This window comes from Chelonus insularis, unplaced genomic scaffold, assembly GCF_013357705.1.
Source record: "Chelonus insularis isolate UGA/USDA-ARS -01 unplaced genomic scaffold, ASM1335770v1 contig_93_pilon, whole genome shotgun sequence".
NCBI classification, from domain to species: Eukaryota; Metazoa; Arthropoda; class Insecta; order Hymenoptera; family Braconidae; genus Chelonus; species Chelonus insularis.
In genome coordinates, this window is record NW_023276782.1 from 2030874 (window position 1) to 2056017 (window position 25144).

At 33.0% G+C, this 25144-nt stretch overlaps 1 protein-coding gene across 3 annotated transcripts in view; it reads right to left on the reverse strand.

The window, feature by feature from the left end:
• N (neurogenic locus Notch protein) overlaps positions 1-25144 on the reverse strand; it is a 110377-nt gene that overhangs the window by 43507 nt on the left and 41726 nt on the right. For 2 of the 3 annotated variants that reach the window (XM_035092412.1, XM_035092410.1), the window contains exons 3-5: positions 19611-19879; positions 18542-18737; positions 10283-10416 (exon numbers count right to left, since the gene is read on the reverse strand). In XM_035092412.1, the coding sequence (XP_034948303.1) occupies positions 10283-10416; positions 18542-18737; positions 19611-19879 (599 nt within the window). Of the gene's footprint in view, positions 1-10282; positions 10417-11097; positions 12274-18541; positions 18738-19610; positions 19880-25144 lie in introns of those variants that run through there. The other variant, XM_035092413.1, reaches the window with a different exon arrangement.

Here is a 25144-nt window from a genome sequence, read left to right on the forward strand (position 1 = left end):
ACATATATGCGTACTTCTATAGCTTATTTACTACATCGATCAACCTGCACATTTATTCTCCCAACTCAAGTCACTTTTTTAACTTGTCTTGACATCTCACCCCTGACCTACCGAGCATTTTCTTTTATTCAATCGACGTTAAAGCTAATTAATTGAGATGCAATTGTCTCTCTTTAAAAATAATATTATTTCCATTCAAGGAAATAGGTTAATATATTGCAAAAGGTATATTGACTCGGTTGACTCAGATCAAACAGACAAACGACACACCAAGAACCTCTCTTGGGATAGATACTGTTGGAGTGGAATTTACATCGACGGCGGATGGAAAGGAGCGGAGATTAGGAAGGTTTCACTTAGGCACGAGTCTCGTGAGACTTGTTGGATGTAAGCTGGAGAAATGAGAGAAGTGAATGAGGTAGAAAGAGAGTTGGATAGAGAGAACGAGGTGTGTTCGCATGGACTTCATAGGAGATCGTGAGAGGGCGTGTGAATGCGTCAGTTAACAAGACTTTTAGCCCTTGATGTAGAAAATGCCATCATAAATCTACTGATTTATTTATTATATTACTATCACACCAACCTGGTGATTGAAAACAAACAATTGAAGATAAAAGTTGAAGAATTATTCCAGGTTAAATAATCAAATTCGTTAGTTGCTTTTTGTTCAAAGTCCAAGTCATGGGAATATTCGAGAAGTCTTGAAGATGAACAAGTATAAAAATAAGATGAAGAAGAGAGAAAGGGAGAAACGAAGGGTTCCGATTCGACATATCAGCCTGCGGTGGTCACGAGTCCCATGGTGGACCACTAGAGTGGGTGGGACCTCTATGCTTCGTGATCCTTTACCTCTTTTTCTCTTTACTCCCTCTTGACCTCTCATTCAAGCTAAACGTTGACTTGAAGAATCGCCTGTTGCTTTACCTCTGCACTCTGCTATTTGCACCTTCGCGAAAGTGACAGTTACTCTATCTGCTAAGCTGGTGGGGCAATGTCGGCATAGAAAGGGCGAACGAGAGGTGAAGAGGATGGCGCTCGCGCGCGCGCAAGAACTTGCGAAATCAGTTGAGAATTTGAGATGTTATCTTTTGCTCTAAAGTGTAAGAGGAGGAAGTTGATGATGATAAGTACAGTTGATTTTTTTTCAATAAAAATATTTATGATAATTAGGGATTGATGTGATCTTTTGACTGATCTTGAACTGGCTGGAGAAAGGCGTGGGTATTAACAAGTGTCGAAGAATACTATGAGGACTCAGGTGAAAAATGAAGGTGAGCTCCTCCTACCTCGCATCGTCCTCGTTGGCCACATACAGTTCTCTTGGACGGGGAGTGCCTCGTGACTTGCACTACACGTCGTTCAGAAGAGAAGTGAGAGAAGAACGAAGATGAGGAGGGAACAAAAAGCACTTTGTTCTAAGTACATAAAGGTAAACCGACAGACACACATACGGCCAACTTCAACCCCCTGATAGGAAGAACATCAGATGAAGAAGATGAAGAAAAGCATAACGAATCAACAGGAAATTGTCTACGGCTTTATCTTTTTTACTTTCTACGTTTTATTTATACAAATATCAAACTGAAAGGGGGCAATTTCGCTTTATCATTGGCCTGCTTTTGTTCTTTTTACTTTTATTCTTCTAGAGGATAAATAAAATATAAAATAAAAGTATGTTTAAAATGTATCCGATGAATGTTCGTGTATCCGATAACCCAATATCCTTTACTCGCTCAGTCTTCCCGAATAAATTTGCATAGAAATAACAACTCAGCTCTGTAGACATAGCAGGGCTTTTGCCTCCTTTCTCTTTCGTTTGTTCGATTGGGAATACTAAGATTAGAAAACGTTATTGATACTACATGGACTGGTTCCTATAAATATATCAACATGTAGGAAGGATGTATGAATTACAGTTCAATAGCAGGATCAATTGCTCTTTCGAGTGTAAGAAAAGTCGAGTGGAATGAACGAGAATTACTGGAGAGGGAAGAAAGAGACGGAAATATACCAACAAGAGTTCACGAGTGACTTACGTGTCCTCGTCATGATAAATAAATCTACGTAACGCATTATGCGCTGAGTTTCTCGCTGTCTCGACGCATGATTAATGCACAGCTTCAGCCTCTCCCCTTTATATTTCTTGTCTACTCTTGACTATGAGAGAACTCATATAAACCGTCATGATGAGTTCAAAAAAGAATATTTTTTATTAACTTTAACTTCAAAACAAGGAAGAGCAAAAAATTCTTTGGATGTTTTACTGAATGTCTAACAACTTTATTGAGTTGATAGCAGTGGAGTGACTCATTAAAAATATCTGGTAATTAAGGTAGATAAAGATCTCCATTTAAATCGCAAAAGAAAGACTCTCTCGGCTGCTGCTGCTGCAGTAAGTTAAAGTCTTGTTGGTGATACTAAAGAGGGAGGGGGATATATATCTGCATCTCGGAAGTCTTTTACTCTGTAGAGAACGTGCGCAAGCCGCGAGCAAATAAATCAGATCGATGGAAAAGTTTCTTAACGCACACAAGAAGTTTCTGCTTTGCTTCTTCTTCTTCCTCCTCTTCTTCTTCTTTACTTTTCTTCTCTCTACCTTTCTTGACCTATGCATCTTGTCTGCTCTTATGCGAGCGTGGGTTAACGGAAACCGTTATGGAAGAAATTCCGACAGCCCTCTAACTTTGATTTATCAAATGAATTTTTTTTATTCAACAAATATCCAGATCTTAAGATTATCATTAGTGAGATCCTGGTACTCTCCAGTGGACGAGAGATATTAATTCATTCTGTCATAGAGTTACGACAAGTGTGGCAAATATACATTTTAAGATGATATTTGATGATAAATTATTTCAAACAGCTGACAAAATTCAATCTGAATCCAACGACATGATGTGAAAGGAGATGATAGATGAAGAAAAAATTCGATAAGTAACATCAACATTCAGGGTCAAAATCGTGTACCAATTAGATGTCCAAGCTTTAATATTTTTTTCCCATATCGTTTCTAAGTTCTTACTTACTTCTAATAAGGCTCGATAGTTCTCTGAGATGGTGGATAAAATACTTATATGTAGTGAAAAAGTGGAAAGAAAGGGGTTGAGTATATAAATGCAATGCAAATGAACAAGGAAAAGAAATAGAGAGCAAGGAAAACGTGGTCCTCGATGACGAGATTAACGGTGTCCACAAGTTCTTTTAATTCGCTTAATTAGTTACCGATAAAATTCCACGAGAGGTCAACTAGCAGTGAAAAACCTGATGAAAGTTGAAGTAACATATGATGATAGAGGCTCAGACTAGATTGTTGTAATTAAAAACAACTTAGAATGGCAGCTAGTCTGCGTGGGAGATGAGTCATGAAATGTGGACTTGGAATTACATTTAGCTACTTAAACTATTTGTCAAGAATTAAGTACATGGTAAGACTTGAATTCATGAGGAATCTTCAAATTCATTGAATTCCGGTATTTTTTACCGACAATTCAATCACCAATGCTATTGAAGATTTTTTGCTGATTTTTTTTTTCTCCTCAATGAAATGAAGACTAGTACTTTATTGGAGAACATCTAGGTATGATTGGAGATGTAATAAAATAGCTTATAAACGTTAAAAAAGCAATTTTCAATTGTTGTAAGATATCGAGGAAGATATATCTCGATGGAAGTTATACGGAATGAGAGGAAACAGTATATGTATCTTGGATCTTTTGTCGAGAGACTCTACTACCCAGTCTAGGGTCACTCGGTTTCCCCATTCGCCTAACGATCTCCCTATCTTTTGCATCGCGAAATAATGAAATTACGCGGTAAGCGAATGGCCTCGTATATGGTACCTATAGAGAAAAGAGAAAGAAAGAAGACGATGAGTGGGAGAGCAAGAGCAACCATCTGACCTCGGCAGTGAAAAAAATTTATAAAAGATGATGCGGAAGATAGTCAACTACTACGAGATTTATTCCAACTTGGTCTATTGAAACAAAATGTTCAAATTGAATTGTATATAAAAAGTATTATTTGCTTATAACTGTTATTATTATTCTAATTTTTTTCTTTTTCTAAACCAGTTACAAAGTTGCAGAGTCAAGTAAAATACCCGGACCACGTTTATGGGAACACGGAGGCGCCGAAGTCAAAGGTCAAGGGATTTCAACGAGATATGACCTCAGTATAGAAACAACGATCCTTGGACAGTACCCACAACTTCACGTACGGCACCACGCAGGGCTATTGTTTTTATCTCCAATGTGCTGCCGGTTTTATATGAACTCACAGATATCGTCAAATATATTATGGAGCCGTTTAACTGCTTACTTTAATGATTATGTTACGCTCTTAATTGTTTCCTTGATAATTTATGAAGCAGACTTTCTTTTTAGGCAATTATGAACCTTGACTCTGCTTATTTAACGGTTTGTTTGTGTGCTACGTACATTTTATGGTCTTATCAAAATAATTTCAAGTTCTGTCAAGACATGAATTATTATATCTTTTGTTTGGATAGAAAAGAATAAATACGTCTACAAGTAGCATTTATAATCTCAGGTTGTACTACTTCTTATTATAAATTTGTGATCATGTTTTGTATAATTCAAATGCAAAGCCCGAAGATACGCCTGCGCATTTTACGTACAAATATAACAGACAAGATTACACGCCCTTGCCGCTAGTAACATCGATATAAATCTGGATTAATTCAGTGCCTCGTCGAATCTGAATAACGATCGGGAATTATTTGCATATATATTGGCAATGCCCGAGACCTTCAGGTGTCTTTCTTTCACCTTCATTTTAAACATCTTTTTTTACAGTTAAAAAATTATTTTATTCTTTCATGATAAACATTCATTTATTTTACCCTCAATTGACAATTGGCTTTTCTTCGACCAATTTTAGTTGATTTTCTTGATTTTTTAATTTTTTTAACAAGTCTTTACATGCAGCTTATAAATATTTACGTAAAAACTTGAAATTCTTTTCAATTGTTAAGCCGTGAGGGTCACGATTTTCGAAGGAAAATAAACATTTTTAGTATTTCTTGAAAGTGATGATAAAGGTGGAAAAAAATGAAGGTTTAAAAATTGTTTGGTAAATTGAGGGTTAAATAGGCCTTTTCTCAAAATAAAAAATCATAAAAAAATTCGTGGGATTTTCATGTGAGTGCGTCTGTGAAAAGTAGATGATACAAACGAGCCGCGCGAAGAGTATACTCGCCCCAGGAGGCAACTTCCGAGGCTAAGGTCACGTTCACAGCAAACTACTGGGCGAGGGAGCGTAGTCAACTCTCTCCTCTCGTGCACATGGTATGCAAAATCATGGTTGCTTCCAGGCTTGAACTCAGTAGCTGCTGTAATAGTTTAACAACGCAGGAAATAAGTATACTCGAGTTCTTTACAGCATCTTATTCTCGCAACTCATGAAAAAAATATTTCTGCGGACTTTGTGTTGAGAAGAGAAGAGAGAGATTTGTGTAACTGGATCTCAAGAAGAAGAGTCTATAGAATGTAATGGAGCGTATTTCACTACTGAATTCTAAAGAGTAAGACACATGGAAGGAGATGAAGTTTAACTCTCGCCTAGATCTGGTTCTCCACTCTATCCACAACCCACGCAAGAGCTTTTATGAACGTAAACTATACCACCCAGACGAGATACCGATACCTCGAGTCCAAGAAGTTTCTCGACAACAGAACACGATTATCCGTCACTGTCCACAACATCACGGACAGCAGACGAGACTTGAGTGTTTTAAGAAGATGGAACACAACTTGTGATGCAGTAGTACTCAAAGAAACTGACTGATGGTGGTCCCAGAGACGTTAGAGTACATAGGAAAACCACGTGAGAAAGTTATTGATTGAATTTTTATCAATTATGCTTCATATTAATAATTAAATCTTTCAAGGAAATAATCATATATTATCCTGTAGTGGTTTATTTAGACGTCGATTCATCAATATTGAATGTAATCAATTATTAGGGATCATTAAACAACAAGAGTTGATTGTTTGGTTTGGAAATATTACCATCAGAAAAATCTGAACATAATCTTTCTAAGAAAGATTACTTTAGAATATTATTTTTTATAGCTGGTCATCATGTAAAGAGTTTGTCTATTTTTAAAATAAATATAATCATCTAAGAAGTAGAATATTTTTATCAAAGTATTTCAGATAAAGTTGATAAATCATTTAATTTTAAAATTGAAAAAGTTATCGAGGTGTCTTGACCTAATTTTTAGCTCTATAATAATAATTTTAATGAACAAATTTTTGATAAATGAACAATTATTGATAATAAAATTTCAAAAATTTTAAATGAATGACCATTATCAATGGTGAAAAAATGATTAAACAATGAATACAACTCGAATTTGAAGTTGACAAGGAAATCTATCCTTTCAAAAGTATCTCTGTAATTTAATAAATCTAAAGTTGAATCAAAATTGATGATCCGATGGTCCAAACAAGCACAAACAATTTGAAATAAATTTCACGTCTGTCGTTTCCAACATAAAAATTGCGTGAAATTTATTATGTAAAGAAATATTTATATTTTTTTTTATTTCAAAAAAAAAAGACCAACAATAAAAGCTTGAGATCGCACAAGTGCCATTCCATCTTCTCAAAGTCTGTCTGTCTCGATGCTGATCACTGTTCTCCGTGCTACGCACTTTATGTTCATACAGAACGGCATAAATCAGCTTGGGCGCATAACCGCCCGCCTTGCTTCCTCGATGCAACATCCTGGCGGCTTCAAGAGAAGGTATTACCAAAGGTATACTGTGTTGTTGTATTGCACTGCACGTTGCTATGCTGTTGGATCAAGAGAGGGAGAGAGAAAGGTAGAGATTTGAAAGAGTGTGGAGAAGCATATGCGCGAGTCCACGCGTCTGTTACACTCGCGAAGAACACAAGAAGACAACTGAGTGTATATGTTGTATAGAGAGGTACTGAGGGAAAGGCAAGGAATGTTCATCGACAAGCGATAGGATCCATAGACTGAGGTGGAGTTTGATTCTTACAACTCACACTGACTACCGACCACCCTAGTTTGAGCTGTTACTATCATCGCAAACATATTGAATTTGTTGCGGGATTGGATCATTTCAAGTGGATATCGATTGTCCAGGAATTTCAATCTATTCTCTATATTATGATTCAATAAATAACTTATTCAATACTTTTTTCTTATATTTTATACCAGGAAAACTATTTTTTGTACTTGACTTACTCGATTGATGACTAATATGTGGTCTATTAGAAAATGATCCACTACATTGATTATTTTCAATAAAAAATATTTGATTGATTTTTTTTAAATTAATTATGATGAATTTAAATTAATGAAACATCAATTTTTATTCAGTTTTAAATCAATAGATAATTTAATAATATATTAAATAAAAGTATAATAAAAAGCAAAAGTTGATTATTTTTCATGAACCTTTGATGAACTTCATCTAATTGAAATAAATGTTAATTATTTGAAAAGTTGACAGTTATTAATTATTATTTTTATTTTGAAAATTTAATGAGATTTTAATTCTTCTTTGAGTTAAAAAACAAAATCAAATTAATTTTTTCTCCAAGTATTCCTCCATCAATTCAGCAATAAATCATAACACTCTTTTTCTCCATTCTTCACGAGTGTTTTTACAAATACAATCTTTTCTGGTAAATTATTAGAAATGAGACCATTTCCGCAATATAATTTTTTCGGTTAATTTATATATTTATTGAAGTAAAATAATTTTTCAAACTACTCGGAAACTTTCTAAAGTATATTGAAAGCACGCTAGAGAAAGAGAAAATAATTGTGATTGAAAAGTAGCTGACGTTTTAAAGTTACATAGGTATCGACTTGGCAAATCTCGGTCGTATTTAATCTATGGGCGTGTTGTTAATCATTTAAAAGCCTTCTAAGAGTGATTTCTAATTAGGTGAATGAATAAACTTTTCAAGATTTATTCGATAAGAAAATAATTTTTTCCCCCAATATTCATAAGTAAAAGTCAATTTTACACCGAATAACTACAGATACTGACTTCAAGTCATAAAGAAAGAGTAAAGTGAGTGGACTTTGAAGAGAAAGAAAAGGAGGAAGTACAATTTCTTGCACTGCTCTGTAAATTGAACCATTAAACAGCATACACGACGAAATTGTCTTGATGAAGTCTTTCTTTTTCAAAGGTGCAGTCATAAGTAGAAGAAGCAACATGCTCGGGAGTGTTTAAAAGCCATAAGATGAGTTGGAGAAGTTGGCAGAAAATGACCACTGGTTTTCCAAGCTTGATCCATTAAAAACAAACGAAACGAGTTTCCGAAGGAGGGTGCCAAGTTGCAACTCTATAAAGGTGGTAATAAAATATTGGGAGTAGAAAAAAGATCGTTAGCGATAACTGGATTGAAGGTAAGGAAAAATGACCGCTATGGCAATTAATCTCAAGTGAAGTCGAGGAAGCAAGAATACTGAAAGCTATGAAAAATGTCAGAAGCACGCATATAGAACGAAAAGGTAATAAGAAGGAAAAGAAAGAAATAAAGATTCTGAAGGAGTATATAGAAAAAGAGGCAGGGGAAAGAAATGGAGGTGGGGTCGCCACGGTTGTGGTCCGCCTGGGAAAAGACTTGGAGGACGAAACGCATTGTGCGATTCGTGTACAGAAAAGGCTACGCTAGGCTGACCCTAGGCTTCGAATTAACCATCCACCTCGTTGCGCGTGTAATGAAATACTCGACTGACCCTGCTGAATGTACCTGTTACTCCGGGTAATCGCTTTCCCCACCATTTCATATACATTCGTTTATCATGCGTGGATATATCCCTCTCCACCACAACTCACTGACATCAAGTCAAGCCAAAGAATTTTATTCCCTACACGCGTCGCTTCTAAAGACGTTCGTGGCTACGCAAAGAAACCTGACGTTAAGCAGACTGGAACAAAGTGCTTATCTTGAATTTTGACGAGTTAGTTGGGGGGCTACCAAGATTCTTATATTCTTAAGGGAACCCAACACTAAGATTTCCGGACTTCAGGGTGGCTTTGTTTTTTCATTTTCGAACATCGTTGTTGGTCTTTTACACGCACAGGTGGAGCAGAACGTTGACAAAAAATACATTCAGATAACTAAGTTTGTAATCAAAACTCAGTGGCTTCATTCTCTTTTATATTTTTATTTTATTATATTTAAGACCCTCTTGACCACCACTTTTTGCCCGTTTTTTCTCGTTGGTCAGAAGCAGTAAACGGAGCATGAAGAAAGCGAAAAGTTTGCGACACTTTCAATCAAACGAGGAGAAATAAAAAAAAACTTATTATCTTCTTTGTGGAATACTTTTCATCATCTTTATACGACACACGCATCCGTTTAATTGTTAGTGCGTGAGAGTAAATATGGGGAAAGGAGTTCAAGGCGAAAAGTCGTGGGAATAAAATGACACATATTTGGAAAAATGAAATCGAATTGTAGCTTTTTAATTAATCTACTTATGATGTTAAAGAGTGAAATTTCATCATGTTTTTATCCATATTGCTCTTTGTAGACCTATACACAGTCATAGTTCAAATTATCCGAATCATTTGGAACGCCCATAACAAGATAACTATTCATCTTCAAAACCCTTTGTAAGAATCTTTAGGAAATTTCAAATCATCATTTTACTACCTTTTTAATTAAAAATTTAATTGATCATTCAAAACAACAAATTTAAAAGGAATTCATTTTCTCCGGAAATGTTATAATAATTATATGATTTTGGAAGGCAGTAAAAAAAAGGGTTCCCAAATGGATTGTTTATTATATACTTGGCTACCTAACTTGAAATAACATTTAATTGGAGAATAGATAGTTTTAAAAATTACCTAACATTACTTATGATTAATTGATCATCAATATCAAACAAATTATTTTAAAGAAAAATATGACATCCATTAAAGAACTAATCAATTTCAACCTATAACAATTTCTTTCAAGTCTTAAAGACTTTTAAATCGATTTTTTTTTTCTCATTAATTATTAAAATACATTTTCCTGTTAAGAATAATTTATTTCAATATTTTAATCATCTTGAGGTTATTTAAGTAATCATTTCTCGTTAAGTGAATTTTTTAACTTTACATTTTTCTGTCATTGAGGTAATTTGTCCCAAGTATCACTTGAAAATAATTTACTCCAATTACGAATCAAAGTGGGATCACCAAGCATATAATTGATGAAAATTTAAGCGTCTCTCATCATGATCAAACATCTCAAATTTAAAGATAATTATGACTCACCATCAGGACAGTGACACTCGTACTCAAGTTCACCCAATTGACGACATGATCCTCCATTTAGACAAGGCGACGGATCACAGGGTATATATTCGCTCTCGCAATTTTGTCCGGTGTATCCAGTCTTGCAGATGCATCTAAAAATAGCAAGAAAAAAAAATGATTAAGTACACACAGTAGGTAAAGTTAATGAACAATTATCATGCTATTATATGTAATATTATATAAAGTTTGATAATAATCAATAACACCGGACACAATATTCATTTAATTCCACAATGCAGTCATTGTTTTGGATAGATATCGCATGTCGAATATCACATGGGATATCGACTTTCCACATAATATCCGTCGTTATTAACATGAAGTCGTCAAATCAATCAAAGATATCTGAAATCTGTGACGGTTTCTCACGGTCCTCAGGAGGATAACTATTTATAAACAACCTGTTATATTATTTTTTATCAATTAATATAATAATTAAAACGGAAATCTAATATTGACATCAATTATATTTACTTATTAATATTTTTTCCGGTACCACAAATTGCATCTTATCTCACCCATAATAAAATCTTATTATTTATTTTTCATCCCACAAACAAACAGTGACGGTTCAACAGGACTTGGAATATTTTTTCATAAAAAATAAATAAAATTAAATCAAAATCATAATTCAACATATTTTTGAAAACTTTTAAAGAGAAGGTTTTAGTGGTTTAAATGAGAATAAGTCAAAAAATAATGGTAAATATGTAAATGAGGGTAATTTTAATGTCTATCTAGAAATAATGGATTGAAGAGATAAAAATTCGAACCTCGAACTCGCTACGAGAAGGAGCACTATAAACACAATCTTGAGACTCATTTTGATTGAGATTCAAGCAATGAGATAAATCCCAGAACGTATTCCTCATATTTTGACGATTTCACCAGTGTAATCCATTTCCCATGGGCGAACACTTCCATAAGATCCATTCAATAAATATGCAAAATATATATATATATATATATATTTACACTGTAAATCTTATTTTATAATTATTTATAATCATCAACTAAATTTTCTTTGCACTTAGATATTCACTTTAAACACGTACACTCTCACGTTTCCCTTTTTTATTCTTTCATATATTGCACCAAGTCACCACGAGGAAATTATCACGACTCTATTATATCCAGGATGAACTTGAATAAATTGCACTATGTTATATACGTTCTCTAAATTAACTAAAATAATTTAATATTTTACTCATTCAGATGAATTTATATCATCAACTATCACAGTTTCGTCGCAGTGAGAGATCGTTTTTTCTATATGTTATCATAAAAAATAAGTTTATCATCAACTGTCACTCAAATAATTCCTGGAATCATCATGTTTCCAACCGATAGAAAAATTTCCACATTGTTTATAATCCTTTTTATCTCGAATTTCCGCGAGAGAACGCGGAAAATGAGGATTGGAGTAATGTCGAACAAATAATCACTTAAATCAGCCCCCTCATTCACTCTTATGCGTGATACCGTCGCGTTCATGCGACGTAGGTGCTATAGAGATACTCTCTCGAGGCACCTAAACTCGTTCAAATTGCCTTTATCCTGTGTTACGACGGATCAACGTGGTATCCATGACGGGGTCCACTGGCAAGGGATTAAAAAAGTCAAAGAGGTGTTGCCAAATCTCAATAGTCACTTGATTTACATTGCAATCAATATTGTGACACTGTTTATTTATTATTAACAATATGTATTATATTGTTGGTACAAAAAAATGCGTCAAGTAGAAAGTATCTAGATCCGGTTTTGTTTATAAAATTCGACTATTTTTTTTTTTATTTATAAAAACACTTTGGAGCATTCAAGTCTTACACACGTGTCACACTTGTACGTAATAAATGAACTCACACTGCCGGGGTTACTATTTACGATAAAATGATGCAAATAATTAAAAAAATACCGGGAGCAACGAAACAACGAGGCACACGAATCAATGTCTGGAGACAGACTAACAGAAAGTTCCCGCGCGCTCCGCCGGGGGAGCTCCACAAGTGTTCGGTAAAGTTCGTTTAACCTCGGCTTAGGCCCAATCCCCTTCTTCTCTCTCTCTTCTATTCAAGTGTAGTCTCAGGATCAGTAAAGATGAAAATTCCTTCTCTACTTTTCTCTTTCTCACACCCCCAGCAGGTCAACTCTTTCTTTTCTCTCATTCTTTTTCCTACTCCTTTGCTTTTATAAGTTCAGCACAAACCATTTGCAAAACTGTTTGTAACACCTAAAAATCTATTTCATTACATATCTTATACATTTTATGCTTGCGGATAATTACAGATATATAATATGGATTTTATTGCGACAAAAGTCAGTTTTATTTTCACGTGTTTATAGTTTAGAGTTAAAAAATACACGCAATATGGTCGCGCTCTAGGGGGGGTGGCAACTTTAAGGGGATATAATAGACCGGATTTTTCCCCCTTCCTCTGGCTTGTTTCGCGCCAGGGTGCACTCGGATGAGGACGTTACCCTTAGCCAAAGTTGACACAAGGGTGTTTCAATGTCCCCTTCTTTGACATCCTCAGATGTTTCTCATGTATTTCCTGATAAAAATGGCTCATCTAATTAATTCATGGATTTGTAACCGGTATTGAACACGACTTGATAATTTGTAAAGGGTTATTTTATCGACAACAAAAATCGAGAAATTAATAAAACAAAATCTAAATAAACATTTTAATATTATTTTTGCAGTTGACTTTTGACAGAATAAAAAGAGTTGGATTTTTTTGTTTTTATTTCGACTTAAAATAAATTTATAAAAATTTGGTAAGAGCAATCTTGACCTTTTAGATGACTGAATTCAATTTTATTAATTTTATATATTAATAGTCTTTTTAAAAGGATCATTTTAAGTGAAAATTTTTATGATAATATTAAGAGTGAAAAAAAAATGTGTTTATTTAACATGATATTATTTTTTCATCTAGTCAATATCTCAAATCCATTAAAGGAAGACATCATAATCATAATCATAGGAATGTATTAAATTAACAGACAAAAATATTAAAATAACAAATCAACATGTTGAAAATTTTGCACTGACATTTTTCAGGAGGTATTATATTTGCAGACGAATTTCTCGACTGACGAGATCCTATATTCAATCATCTACCGCAGTATAAAAACATATAAAGTATTCGAGTGCGTATACAATAGTTAGATGAGAAGGGTAGTGTTTATATATCTTTGAAAAGTGAGTGATTCACATTATGATGTAGAGTGGACAGGCAACGGTGGGTTCCGAATTGGCCTCGACAAAATATGTCAGGTCGATGCGAAGAACCAGTCTCTCCCCTTACTTTCAAACCAGACACAAGTTCTTTTCAGGGACGGATGTAGATTCGCATTAAAAGGCGCTTCAGTGGGTTCTATCAGTTCAACACTCCAAAAAATACCATCATGTCAATTCGCCAAATGTAAATGGGCGAATTCATGCAGAAAAGGTCGTAAGAGTTGATAAGTGATGAAAGATTGTGCATACCGATGGATTAGTCGTTAGAATTTTTTACTCTTGCTCTCTACATAATTAATTATTGTCCCCTCCAAAGGGCTAATTAATTAGGCACGCGATCGAGCTTCCTATGCCAATTAAGACTTCAGTGTCTAGGCTTAATGCCTCTCGACGTGCGAAAGACCTGTTTCTTCCTCCCTCCTCTCTTTATTCCTTCAACTCTTTCAGTACCTGTGAATAATCGACAGTTTCTCTATCTTTCCTCTCCTTTTCTTCCACCACAAAAGTCCAAACCCTTTAAAGGAATTGATTTGATTCCTTTCCTTAAGTACCTTTAGCAATTAGGTTTTTTTTCTTAAAACCATTTTTTTATTTTATATTTGAAATACATGATCAAGGGTCGTAATTAAGGCTCGATGGAAAACTGAAGGAGGATCCAGTTTTGTCATTAGCGGTACTACCGAAAATTAATGCTCTCCCGTTAAAGACTCAAGCCTCCATTTAACTGACGTTGAATCGTGAAAAGAAGCTACGAAGATTGGATGCACGAGGAAAGAGACTGTCTAAAAGACCGGCTTTATGAGCTCATCATATTTTTCGATGGAACACATATTCTACACTTGAATATATTAAATACTTCATCAATTTTTTTTTACTTCATTTAACGATTATTTTTTGCAATAATTTAGTCATTATAAAATTATCCTACATAACATGTATAAAAGTATGAACAAACTACTTAGATAAAAAATAAATTACAAATAAATAATTGTCTATTGAGAAATAACATTTTCCATGGACTCGTTATATATATTATAAGAATGTAATCATGTTCTACATAAAATTCTTCGCATGTTTAAATCATATTTTCATCAAGAGAAATATTTTATAATAAGAGATACTTGTTTTGTGATATACAAGAGGTTGAAATTTTTACTTTTTACATCAACCTGTGCTTTGTGCTAAACTTGATGAAATCCTACGCATCTACAAATGTTTATTATGTGTGATGTAATGTTCACTAAGCCAAGTGTAAGAAATATAAACGTCAGATTAACACGCTCATTGACAGAACCCAGGACCGACCGCTTTCCCACCGTAATTGCCTGAATTGAAGCGACCCAATAATCATTACATCAGTCGTTGTCATTGTTCTCACTTGATGCGCGAGTTTAATATTTGCAGTTTTTCCGGGTGCATAATTCGCTTAGTGGTTTTTTTTTAGATGTAAGTAAATATAATATTTAACATTGCTGATTTTTCCGGTACTGTAGACTGAATGAATTATTTATTTTTAGAACAATTTAATGAATCAATCAATTCCATTTAAAACAAGGTTTTTTTAAAAATAACCTTTTTATTTTTTGTCTACTTCAATTTTTATAATAAATTCCTTTTTTAAACGTTTAATTATAATATTCTTTTTGCAAGATATTATTTTTAATGTCATTTAATATTTACTGGTGTTTTATAAAGAACTTCAAGTAAAAAATCCAAGATTTTCTGTCATGTTGATTCACTCTTAAGTTACTTCCAAAAGAGTAATCATTTATTACACTCCAGGTGCATTAAGATGGACTTAAAAAATTAATTGTGCCTTTGTTTATAAATTGTTAAACTGACAAAAATAAATAAATTACTGTCCCTGGACTAAAAAAGTAAAATCAATTGATTTTTTCCTTTCACTAGACACCTGCACCTTGAATCTGACTGTCAATATAAATATTCATTCATACACATGCACCGTAATCAGACATGAAAAGATTTCTTTAAGGTCAAGATCTGAAACATATTTCCATAATCAAAAGAATTTAATTTTCCACCATAACATTTTTGTCTTAACTCTTCAATTCTCACATCAAGACAAATTAAGATAAATGACAACTGATGCACTTGCAAATGCATATTTGCAAAAATCTAGTTATAACCTGTAATAAACGACCTTCTTGTATTTTTCTTCATCATTTGCATTCAATTAAAAATTTTTTCAAGCTATTTAATTAATGAAAAAACAAAGAAAGTTATTTTAAATGAAGATTACGAGTAAAAAACATTGTTTAGGTATTGATTAATGTCTATTACATGTTAGGTAATGTCTATCTAAGAGATTTAATTACGAATTAATAATTCTCATCGATACCGTTGGAAAAGTGAATCACCTCTCATCACCTCCACTGCAGCGAAGGGACGAGAACGAGGTGAGCATTGATTATTATTGGCGGGCGTGTGCCAACGCGATTATTGATAGATGTGGTACGTCGACACGCCTTGTAGATAATTAGACCACGAGCATCGATTACCCACGCCTGTTAGATTATCTTTTTCTCGTCTTCTTCTACATACTCTTTATACATATCTAAAGCTATACTTCATATGAATCTGGACCACCAATTATAATTATCCTGTCTCCACATGCATACCTTGTATACCTTGATATAAAAAATTCATTACGAAATATATAACGAGTACTATCCAATTTTCTTTATTACCAAAACATATTTTAACACTTGATATTATTTTTTTTTTAATTACAAGTAAATGATTTTTTTATGATTGAAATATGAAATTAAATGACGTTTTATAGAATATTTATGCAAAAATTTTGCTTCAAAGTTGCAAGAATTATGAAATTTATTAATTTATATTACAGTTTTAATAAATATTTATTAGTTCATCGATTTCATAAGACTTAATTGAATTTTGGATATAAATTTTTAAATAATGAATTTACTGATTATTATTTGAAACATTACGTTCCAAATTTATGGAACTTGAGAAATCAATCAAAATACGGATTACCGGAGAAGACATTAAGAAATAATTTATCGCAAATTCATGATCTACATTCATCTCTAAAGTTGAAGAAAGAATGATAAACGATTTTTAAAATATTAAAAAAACAAAAAAAAAAAATGATTACATCATTTAAGTTACAAAAATTCTTATGTAAAAAATTTATAAATTCATTTACATAAGAAATAAAAAGTTATAGTTGTACTTGATAAAAAAAATAAAAACATAGGTGGTTGAACTGTTGATACTTTTTATAGAGCAAGTAAACAGATTTATGTGGTAATTATTTATGAATACAGAAAACCAGGCGACAATGATAATCCAACAAATAAATAGTAAGTGTAGTAATATGAATATAAAAGGCCTTATTTGATGATTTGTTTGAAATTCCTGTCTAATTAATGCCACTCACGTGTTATATCAAAACTAGATTTGTCAACTGGTCAGCTAGTGGTTCAAGCTTTGGCTAGAAGGCGTTGAATAAGCAGGTTTTATACACCAAGTCTAGAGACTATTTTACAAAGTTCGTGGGAGCAAGATCCACAGTGGCTTCCCGACGTGTTTCATTGGCAGCACGTGAGTGCAATTGGTGAGGATATATAGCCAAGCACCGTGTAACCTATCAGCTCAGCTAGGCGATATCGTCGACATAAGGTCGCTCCTTGATTTGCTATAATTATTTAATAATATAGTTGAAGCTATATTGGATCCACCTGGTGATTCGAGTAAGCTACACGAGCTTCCATATAGCAGCTATAACCCTTAAGTCAAGCTTTCTGGGTGTTCACGAGACTTCAATATTTCCTTGATGATGTAAAAGCATATAAAAGTGGCAGGAGTGATACTTTGTGCGATACTTATAGTCGCTAGTGAAGACACATCAGGACTCCAACATTATTAACAGGACCTTCAAGAATTATTGGGTAGCAAACTGGCTATATTTATTGCCACGTTAATCTATCCTATCATCCCATATATTCTCGTAGACTTCCTCCACGTCTTCACATTTTCTGTCATAAAGTGCTACCGCTCAATTACTTGTTCAAATTCTGTTTTGATATTGAAAACTTTATCTTCTTATTAGAAAATTCCCATGTATCATATTCAGCCTTACTAAATCAATTCTTGTTTAATATTTTTTTATCCAATTATAAAGCTATCAAAATGCTACTTTTTATAGCTGAAAATATTCTCCAGTATTCTTATTAACATTCCAACCTTTATTGCATTACATAGTTGATGATTTTATTAGTACAATTTTCTTTCGTATTTTATTTGAACTTTTTCTTCATTTGATTTTCATCATTCGAACTCAACGACTCAATTGCCTAATGCTCTTAATGTCCTAGACGTTTATCATTGTCCCTGAAGCGTCGAATTACGTTCAATCTGTAATCGTCCGTGGGATAGTACTCCACCCGCTGTCATCGTGCATCAGGTCCGTGATCAATCGGTAATTGCGGCGAAATCGAGCGACACTCCTGTGTACAATGTTCATGTTGCACCAAGAGATGAAAAATAAAAGAGAAATAGTAATTCTGCTACTCAATTCTTTCTTCATACCGTTCATCATCCTCACCATCTTCATGCCCTCTACCACGTTGTCCCAGTCTTCTGCTCTGTACTTTTGCCATGACTTCTTACAATTGTACCATTACTTTATACTACGTCTATCATCTGTAACGGTCATGAAGATGCGCAAGCCCCCGCAACGGTTTAAATAATCACTGAGAAGAATAGACGTCAAGAGAGCGGAAGGACGAAAAAGTAATCGTAGGTTATAAATCAAAAGTATCAAATCAAAACCATATTCGGATATAAAAAGTTTTTAATTTGAGCTTCAACTATGCGATTTAAATCATCTAACAATGCGGAAGTATATGCTTATTATGCTGCTCTTGAAAACTATTTAAGTATTTAACGATCAACATCTCAATAATAACTGGTATAGATGTACTTACGTATATGATCCATGAGTGTTATGGCAGGATCCATAGATACAAGGGTCTTCTTCACACTCATCTATATCATCAGCACAATTGGTTCCAGTAAAACCTGGAGCACAAGTGCACTTATATCCATTGTCTAAAGAACGACATTCAGCTCCATGCTTACATGGCGACGAAGCACAGTAATCTTGTCTTTCACAATGCTTGCCTGAAATCAGAAATAATAATTATATTTTTTTCCAAGCCTCAACGGAAAATAAGTCTTAAAAATACACATTAAAATCCAGATCTAGATACCAGATTCAAGCATCCTGACTTACTGATTAGTAGGACTAATTACCAGACTATTATGGCATTCCCTTTAAACAGGATCTTTAAGTATCCTCGTTGGAGTTGTGGCAAGTCATTATCCAGCTACTAACAAATATCTAGATTTGTCATGCACTAATAAAACATTACTTTTATGATGAAATAAAAAGTAAATGTGAAATAATTTATTAGCCATTTTCATTTAATATTACTTTGCTTATTATCAATGGCAACCTGTTCATCTAGAGTTAGAAATAATGAATTACTTGGTAGGGTTATTTTCATGACAATTTTTATTTATAAGAATAGTATTTTAAAGTTAAACTGGAAAATTAATGTGAAAAAAAAGAGTTAAGAAAATATTATCAAATCAAATATTTTCTCACGGCTAATATTAGTAATTAAGATATTGATTGATTTTTTATAAGATCTAGTCACACCTCGCTGGCTAACACAACTTTAAATAATTATGCGAATATAACGGCGCTTTTACGTGATCGCGTAATCTGCTTTAACTTTGCCTTGAATTTACCTACGCAAATCACCAGAGAATGAATAGAACGTTGATTATTATAAGTTAGCATTTATCAAGATTTTTTTCTTTCTTTTTTTATATCACACTAGTTTTATTTCTTTTTTTTTATATATTATTACGAACAAGGTCTTTCAACAGACACACGTTATATTCGCATGATTCATCAATCTAAGATCTGGATTGCCTAGAAAACATGCTTGATCAACAATTATTTAGTATTTAATTCATTATATTTACCTGTAAATCCAAGAGCACAGGAACAAGTATAATCTTCAAGAGATTGAAGGATACAAGAAGCTCCATTTAAACATGGAGAAGAATCACAGGCATTATCAAGAGCTATTTCACATAGACTTGCACTAAATCCAATCGGACAATCACAGGTAAACGATGGTGTTCCATTTGGATTCTCTTTCACTCTACATGACCCACCATTTTGGCAACGTGCTCCTTTGTGACAAGGATTCAAATGTTGGCAGTATTCTCCAACATACTTTGTTGTACAACTATAACAGAAAATAAATAAATCTATTAATAAACATTCAATAGAATATTTTTTATTTATAAATGTTAAATAAGAGATAGATTATGCATAAAAAATATTGCACATCATTTAAAGTAGTCAAGAATGAATGAAATATGAAATAATGAATGAATTCCTTCAAAGAATCAATGAATATTTTAAATTTACATTCATCTCAGAGTAAAAATTATTTCTTTGCATGAAAATTTATTTCCATTTTGCTAATGAGCACCTGACAATAATACTAACATAAAAATAATTCTTTACGTGAGAAGTATTTCTCTTAGATTCAACGAAACCTTTTGATCACTGAATATAAGAAATTATTAACCTTCGATAGTTTTATCGAAGGATAAAGATCAAAGTACCGTGAATGTAGAGATAACTTTTAAGGAAATTGATTTTATTTATGCAGAATAACCAAACACGGAAGAATAAAATCCCTTAGCATATTTTTACGAGTAAGGAAACGAGACAGAATAGCTAGAGATGCGTCTAAAGCCTGTACATGGAGTCCACGTATCAATCACGATCCAGTGGCAATAAAGTTCCACTCTGTTAAGTCCACCGGCTGCGGTGTTCACGCAAAAACATGGAAACTTCCATTATACACGAGAGAGGAAAGCGTGTACAAGTAAGTGTTTTTATCCTGGGTTACCTTATCCTCACGACCCAATGTGGCCTCATGATCAAAAAGGTAAACTACCATGTGAGTGTTACTACCTTTTCTTTTCCTGTTATGATATCATTCATAGATTTTGAAGAATGATGTTTCATAGTGCTTCTACTTCATCTATGATTTCTAAATGAACAGTTAACCACGTAGACGTGAATTATTTAAAAAAGTCATAAATAGCTAAAAAAAAATACAATAAATATTCAAACTTTTAATAAAAAGTCTGACATTCTTGCTATGTTTTTCTGCAATTTCTCTCATTATCATTTATTTTTTTACAAAACTGAATAAATATAAATATTTATGTATCGAAATGCATTTCAATAAAATAATTTATTTATAATAAAAAATAAAGAAACTGAATTTGATAAGAAAATAATTAATTTTCAGTGAATTATTAATTATAATTTTCCACAATAATTTAATGACTCGAAAGGTAAGAAACTGGTTTATTTAATTGAATTGCAACCAAATAAATATTTTTAATTATTAATAACTTTGTTCATTCCTTTGAAGTCCTGTTGATTCTATAATCAACAACTTCATTCCAATTCTGTAATAATCCATAATTTTTTTGGAGCAATGCAAATTACATGTTCGACTCTTTATTTGTTTATGTGAAAGTCTTCACACGTATGTTAAAAAAACATAATAAAAACTTTCACTTTTTGGATTGCATAAATATTCTGACCTTCCTCATAAGTAAATAAGTATTCCCAATAATTTAATATCAGCAAAAATAAACCCCTGTAATTTTTGTCAAGAGATGTCATTAAAATTATCAATTTTTACTTGAATGTTTATTTAATGAAAATATTAGATATCTAATGTAAATTTTTATCCAACCAAATCTTTATAGTTAATGCAGAATATTTTTATAAATATATGCTGATGTAGATGAGCAGGAATCATCGATTCGCATTTCAATGCAAATTGCTTCCGACTAATGTTGAATCGAGATTCGAGTGTATTCAAAAGACTCTCAATAATCTCGAACGTCGATGAAGATGCCATTGCATGAGAACAGCAGAAGAAAATTCTGATACAAGACCATAATATGAATCTTCTTTTTTGTTTCACTAAATTGAATATTGATAAGTCCTTGGTAAAATTGTATCTTTATAAGTATCGTGAGTACATGCTGGTCTGAGGTTGTTCCATGTAGGCATGATAACGCGTGAAGGGTCTAAAGTACTCTTTGGTCATATAGTTTACAATTGATTGAAACAAGTCTGGCGTAAGTATTTTTGAAATTATTTATATACTTATGGTTTAACATCTGGGGCGAGTAAACAAGGAGAAGAGCCAGATAAAATGATAACTGGAGGACGAGAGAGAAAAAAAAAAGAAGAAGGAATAATGGAATCAATTTTGTTATTCTATAAATAGAAAAGTTTAATTTTAACTTGCAACTTGATTTTATTAAAATATGAACTTATTTTTAATTTAGTTGCGATTTTATTATAATTAATTTCAAGTTGTAGAATAATTTATAGTTGGTATAAAACATTTTTCTTGTTAAAGTGGATGGTTTGTTTTATTAAATGTATGACAAGTTTAGGAGTTGCTCTGCTTTTATGACGAGGCGGTAAAATAAAAGTTAATAAGAAAATTAGATAATAATATGCGGGTAAAAAATAAGTCCAGTAAGAATATCTTGTTTACTGGTTATTAAAAAAAATGATTGAAAGGAAAGGATTGTCAAAGGCTAACATACTGGTGTTGGTTATTCGAATTTGAGATTTTCCGGTTAGTCAGACCAATTAACAGCCTCCGCCTTAGTCAAATGGGGTTTTAACTGTCTCGATGGACAACTTACGAGGGAATTATGTCAAGATTTTCATTTGAATTTTTACTTGACAGTATTAAGGCTCGTCATAAGAAATATTTATTCTTTTACACTCGTTTTATTTCAAGGCTTAAAATAAATTGAAAAAATAAAAAATATATTTAAAAGTTGGTGTCAATAAAGGAGATATAAAAAGTGGAAATAAAAGTAAGTAGTAAAAGACAGATTTAACAATTGGATTACAAAGACAAGTGACTCAAAAGCCAGTTCGGAAGCTGATATTTATGCGGTAAGAGAAGTCAGCTGTAAAATATTTCATTGCGTGTAAGACGTAATAAATGTTTATGACAGACTTTCTCGTCTGTATAGTCATGCAGTATGAGGACCTACAGCATAACTTGATGACTGTGAATATAATGTTCATGGTGAAGCATCAAGTTAAATAAACATGTACATAGTAAGCATGCTGCCGATTCATAATTCACATGATGGAAATTCAAACAAAGGGACTTGGTCAAAATTTCAAGCTTACTAATTAATATTTGATGAATTTAACAACCTGTCTATACAACTATGTAATAAATAAATTATTTTTTACAACATGTTTTCTCCAAAAAGTAATAAAAGTCTCTTCCTCATCCAGAAATTTTGTCTGTAAAAATTAAGGATAAAAATAGCTGTTTTGATGTGGATGGTACTGCATTATAATGATCTGTTTCCTGTATGATTTTTATTTTTTAAGTTTTATCTCTCATCATAATTTTTAAATTATCGTACATTTAGCACACAAATGGACAAGTTTTTTGTACACTCAATTCAACCACGATTACAATTTAAATAATTTAATAAATTCATATTAAATTTTTTTAAGACTGAATGAAGATTTCTCTTCAAAACCATTTTTAAGGATCCATGACCTCTGATGATTCCATGACGAATGAGCTTAAATCCTACGTTATCTAAACGCAAATCTTCAGTGATGTTGAGGAACTTTATAGAGAAAACATCCATTATTTTTTAAGCATTATATTAAACGTTTAAGATAGAAAATTGTTTTTAAGCTAATAAGGAAAATAATAGACACTATTTGTCGATAATACGTACTAAAATGTTCAAAGGAAAGCAAGAAATATCTATCAGTAATAATAGCTGTACATGGAAATATTTTTCTCCAGCAGTTATTGAGGTTGAGAGAAGTGAAGAACAAAAATCCAAAAAAAACCACAAGATGTCATGGTATAATACTTAAAGATCAACGTGACAGTTCTTGGTCCATACATGGAATTGTTCAAGAAAAGCATCAAATAAAAAAAACTTCAAGGCCGATGAATCGAATCGATCTCTCAGAACAATTTGCGAGAATAAAAAGGAAGAAAGAAGTATAAAATAATATCAAAAAAAAAATCTAAAAATTATCGTTCATATTTCACTGAGAATTAAATTTTTTTCCTTGCAGATTCATGTATCTCTTTAGCACAGCGAAAGGATGGAAGTAAAGAGGAGGAATTGACGAAAGGACGAGAGAAGATCACGAGACAATCATCGGTCGTTTTGAAGCCATCAAATTTCGAGCGGAACCGAAGAGAAACAACGAGAATCGTCCTTCTCGGCTTGTTCTGAAACGAATTCCTTTGGTTCTTTTGGCACGAGCTCGAATTACTTGTGAGGACGAAGGTGAAGCAAAAGCAAGCAATGAGAAAGAAAAGAGAGTGAGGTAAGAGACAGCTGTTATTGGTTGATCTAAGGTGCGTACCACGCTTCACCGCGCGCATTAACGACTCGTCGGCACGGCAGACGATCGCGAGACTTTTTAAACTCACAGCATCGTCCATCGCACGCAGCGGCACTTCTTGCCTTACACTGTGTGCACATACAAGCGTCGTGAGCTCAAACGTGACGTGCCAAATCGTTGCTACCGCCAGAACTCACGACAAAAGTGGATTCCAATTGTCCAATAACAATCGGGGGACGATTAGACGTGAGAAATTGCGCTATCGAGGAAAAAGTATTTTTATTAGACTTACATGAGATGGATAAATTGCTATTATCAAATTTACTAATGATTTTCAAAAAGAGTTGTCGTGATTTTGAGATTTACCACCCACTAGATGATCGTTTATATCTTTGTCTTATTTAAAACATTTTTTATTGTCTTCCTTCTTTTACGTTGGATAGCTCGATTAGCTTTCGTTGGCTTGTAATTTGCCATGCCGAATGTTAATGGACTTGGATAGCTGCGTCCCTTGGCGACAGGAATGACCAAAATGACGGTAGCTCTTCCTCGAAAGAGATGAAGTAAAAAAAAAACGTAAAGAATAAATTGTATATATTTTTTCTTATTTTGTAATTATCAAGTAGAGACAAATAATTGAAATTGTAATTAATCTCACCAAGTCAGGATAATCATCAACATAACCTCGTTTAATTATAAGTCATGTAATTCATTTAATTCTCATCATCATCATTTGATAATGTGAAAGTTGGAATCAAATGACTGAAAGAATAGCGACACATCAGTATTAATAATAATTGATCAATTAAAAGTCAATCTGCCCTAAATTACTAGAATAAAATCTACGAATCATCACGAGATTATCTATCAAAAAAATATTATTAAATAGATAGAAAAAAATTAATGGAGACCAAAGAGGATGGAAGGATGTAAGAAGTGGAAACCGTATCTGGCAGCACGTTGAAGAGTGATCAGAGCTCTTCCCACGTGGATTGTGTGACTGCGGGCTACTCTCTTGGACCAGGCCTTCAACGCAACATCTCGAGATCCG